The following is a 4,463-nucleotide window of genomic DNA, read 5'->3' as shown; positions in this document are numbered from 1 at the left end:
ATACCTAGCACTTGTTTTTTCTCGATCGATATATATATATATATCAGATTTGGGTCTTCGATCATTCAATATGAGTTTAAACGAACGTATTGTGTGGTTTTCTGTAGTTTTCTGCGTGATTAAGAAGTTTATTGTTGTGGCTTTCCTACCGCCGATGCCTGATGGACCAAAGATAATCAACTCGAATATTGCTTATGATGCCCGCGGTTGCCTACTGGTCCGGATACGCTGCTCTGCTATCTGGTGCGCATCTGGTACATTCGTACCAATTAGAATAGACAACTTTTGTGATGCGATTCGAGGGAGTTTAATGTCTTGCAGCTGGGACCAGTGACAAAGGGTCTCGTGAAACAGTACTGCTGGCCTCAGGGGCAGCTGTTCCTTTGAATACACTGTTCCCACGTGCGTCTCTTTGTTCGAGGACTCAGTGGTCAAACTAATATCTGTTGTACTGTTCATCTACGTTCCGCTGATTGAGCTAAAACCCAATTCTGTTGAGGAACTCTTCAGCCCACTCCGGTTAGCCGCTATGAGCGACACCAAAGTAGAAACTGATCCGCTGCACAGAAGTGTGCAGCATAGTAAGGCGCCGTTGGGGCTGACGAGGCGCACTTAAATACACTAGGAATGCCGATAGGACCTCCACTGAATTCGAGTTTATATTACCAGTAAGCGGCTTAATTAGGGTTCTATGTGCATTAAAAATGATGGTGTTTGCCACATCTCGGTACATTGCAGTCATGGAAGGCTCGTACTTTGACTTCTCGGTGACACAGTTTATGTTACCTCAACGCCTGAAGTTTCTCTTCTGGAGACTTGGCTTGGAATGCGGTGCGATCGCATAGGGGAGGGTGGGCCGCACCCATCGGACAACCCAGAGCCCTAGATGAATCGTGTAGACGAGGGAACGTATTGCATCGCTTTATATGTTCCACACTTCTACTGGTTAGGCCACTAGCCAGCTGTCCATTAAAGTTTCTTGCTGCCAAAGATAACGTTTTAGCAGCTGAGAAATTTGAGGGAGGGACGGCTTATTTTGTTCATATAGAAAGGGTCAGCTGGCTTCGCCCGTCGTCGTTGGAGGTGCCTGGAGGGCGCATCGAAATCCACGTAGGATTTTTCGTGCAATTTAAGTCGAAAATATAACCCTATCTCGCAACTATGCATCCAACGTATCAGCTTCCTTAGTGCGTCAATATCCTCATCAGCATTGGGAAATCCGACCAGTTCACTATAAATAAAGCTTTGCGCCATGTACTGGGGATATCCGAATCCTTATTAAGTATATCCATCGCCTCAACGAAGCCGCTGCACGCAGTTCTCTATTGCTGCCTTGGATTCTCCGGTCCGGTAGTTAGAGAAAGTACGTTGGCCCCTGAGTGGTCTACACCCCGGTTGGTGACTTTCACTGGGAAACTTATCATAAAATTCCAATTTTACGTGGGTTTCCGTCGAAAGAATCTGTTCTTAACATTGCTTGTGCCATAGTTGGTGTAAGGCACGCGGGGAAATTTCCTCGCGAAAGGATGCATTCTTCAGCGTGCCAGGCACCTTTTTCGTGGTGGTGCCATCCAGCGTACATCTGTATCAGGTTTATCATATAGTTCTTCCGGACGCCATCATGCACTGCTTAAAACAACTCAGGAAAGAAAGAACTTTTCCCGCTTTTCGTCTAGTCAGAAGTGAGATTTTCGGACGTTGTACAAAAGCTGAATGTTGAAACGGACTGCAACGAAATAACCGTCCCCGTCGAGCCCGGGGCAACTAAGCACAGATGTGTTGGGTCGGTATGTGGATAACAGTCGACAAATTGACAAACAATGATTACTGATCCAATGTGATGGTAAATGTACTTGTACGCCCTGAACATGCGATCGGCGAGTTGCGAAAGTGCTCCTTGGAACTGCTGTTCATACTTAGACACTAATAATCTAAGTCGGCGGCCAATATATGTCCACATTTTCCCTGGAATTATCGTAATCTGAAACCCGATGTCATAAATAAACCACACCCAGTCAATAATGGACTCTGATTTCTGAGTTGTTACGTTGCGTTCGCCGTGGACATCCAAGATAATAAATAGCGATAAAACTTGACTCGGTTACGTCCCGGAGTGAGATACATATAGCTACTGCGTATTGAGCATCATTGATACCGCGATAGTTATATCATCAGGCGGGTCTGTATCAGTCCGCACAGGTTCGAACAACACGAAAGCCATCAGGTTCTCGAAGTACTCGTAGCCTGGTCCACACTGAAATTTACCAACTCTCTGCATCCGCAGATTCTTTAATCCCAGCGATGCCAAAGACGTAAGACACGCAAGCATGGCGCTGAACGGCATCCTGAATTAAGGTCCCTGGAATGCTCAGTTTCCGCCATTGGATTTAAGGTATCGCCAGTAAAATATCGATCACCCGCTGGGGAGGATGTATAACGTTGCTTCCCACGAGGATTTCGTTCATGCAGCTGCGAACCGGGCGAATTTATCTTCCTCTATGTGTATTCTCTCTCGCGAGTTGGAAACGAAATTTAGATCGCAGGGAGGCAACACGGAAATCCTTTGTAGTGGACTGGCTAATCAATGAGTTACCACACAGGGTGTGTGTGGCAAAGAAATAAAAATACTAAACGCTAGACTTGGTATACAATAATAAAGAGGTCAAATGGAACACACTCACTAACAATTGTTCTCTTCAAAATAGGTCAGCGAATAAACAATAATCCGATCATGTTTATCCAGGGGGTGTTCTTCTGAACAGCTTCCACAAAGACTCCGAAGGTGATCTAAAAGTTTTGATACAGACTTGGTATACAATAATAAAGAGGTCAAATGGAACACACTCACTAACAATTGTTCTCTTCAAAATAGGTCAGCGAATAAACAATAATCCGATCATGTTTATCCAGGGGGTGTTCTTCTGAACAGCTTCCACAAAGACTCCGAAGGTGATCTAAAATGTTTTGATACCAGAGTTAGCAGAGGAGACTCGCGAATGACCACTGCAGGCGCGAGCGAAATCAGAAGAGAGAGTCGAAGCACGCGACCACGTCTGTATTCCGTGCATTTCGTACATGTGCGCGGTTTGTAGTTTTTGGTATTCAAACAAAAAATATCATGCAATTAATGAAATACGTACTGTTATAATGAAAGCAAAATAAAGGTACAAAACACCACACAATAAACAGCGTCATCTCGCCGTTTTCCATTGTGCTAAATTCCCTTCCGCCCAACGTGTGCACCTAGGGCTCTTTCGAAACCTCAGGAGAATTTCGTCGACCGCTCAAGAGCGAAGGATGATGATGCATTCACCCATCAGCCAAGCTTATTATTAGTTTTATCAGAATATCCCGAATAATGTTCATTCTTTGAATATCCCGGCACTTTCCCGGGTTGAGGAATTGGAGTGTTATTTGATTTTTTGAGGACAGGATTTCACATATATTTACACCACGGTGTTCTTTCTGACTGGTTTTAGCTTCAGCTACGTGCACTTTCATGTTGACCATTCAGGCTTTCAAGGAAAACAGATACTTCCCCAGTCTCGCTGGTTTTTCACCTCATGTGAGTTAACTGACGCGTTAGCCAAAGTATTGAGCTCCATACCTCCAATACAGGATTATGCGAAGGATTATGCCCTTCAGGTTGAACACTGTTGAAATCATATTAAGCGCGTGCGACCTCCGCAGCTTCGCTCTCGCTTTGCACACCTTCGGAGTTGAACTACGTTTTCCACCTTTAGCACCTCAGTTTGGGAATCCCAGCAGCGTTGAACAAATTCGGATCCGAGTCTGCTGATGCCCACTCAAACCGGACTCAAAGCGGAACTACGAACAGCCTCTAACCGACTTGGTCTTCAAGGTGGGATACATTCGTCAGCTCTTGCACCAGATCGACCCATTCTGCGTGTCCAGGCCCGACGAGGTCCATCCAAGGATCCTAAAAGAAATGTCCTCCACAATGGCAAATGATCTACACCTTCGTCATTCGCTTGACGGAGGGCGCCTTCCCTCTGCTTGCAAGAAATCGATTGTCATGCCAATCTGCAAAACTGGTGACCGACTATCGCCTGGCAGCTACGGGCCTATAAGCCCCACTCACGTGCCGTGCAAGGTGATGGAACGCATTCTGAAACCAGCTATCTTAGATCACCTCGCTTCCGGCAACCTGATATCTCCAGCTCAGCACGGATTTCTCCCAAACCGTTCTTGCGTGACAAACATGCCCGTGTTTATGGACAGCTTAACCCAAGCCAAGGACGAAGGACTCATATCGGATGCCATATTTTTCGACTTCTCAAAAGCATTTGATAGGGTCCCGCACGTCCCGCTGCTCCACAAACTCGAGTCTTACGGGATTCAAGGGAAAATCCTTCGCTGGATCAAGGCGTTCCTATCAGACAGGTCATTCCGAGTGAGAATAGGCTCAACCTACTCCTCTCCAGCGCCGGTCTCCATTGGAG

General features: G+C 46.0%; 1 protein-coding gene across 1 annotated transcript; it reads right to left on the bottom strand.

Moving 5' to 3' along the window:
• Positions 1–2,128: 2,128 nt before the first annotated feature.
• On the bottom strand, positions 2,129–2,344 carry T265_01987 (hypothetical protein; the record flags this gene model as incomplete). The annotated part of the gene is made up of 1 exon (XM_009166125.1): positions 2,129–2,344. The coding sequence occupies one exon, from the start codon at positions 2,342–2,344 to the stop codon at positions 2,129–2,131; it is 216 nt and encodes a 71-aa protein (XP_009164389.1).
• Between the last annotated feature and the right edge of the window lie 2,119 nt (positions 2,345–4,463).

This window comes from Opisthorchis viverrini (assembly GCF_000715545.1).
Source record: "Opisthorchis viverrini unplaced genomic scaffold opera_v5_22, whole genome shotgun sequence".
Taxonomy (NCBI): Eukaryota; Metazoa; Platyhelminthes; class Trematoda; order Opisthorchiida; family Opisthorchiidae; genus Opisthorchis; species Opisthorchis viverrini.
Note: the sequence above shows the minus strand (reverse complement) of the source record. Positions and strands in the feature narration are given on the sequence as shown.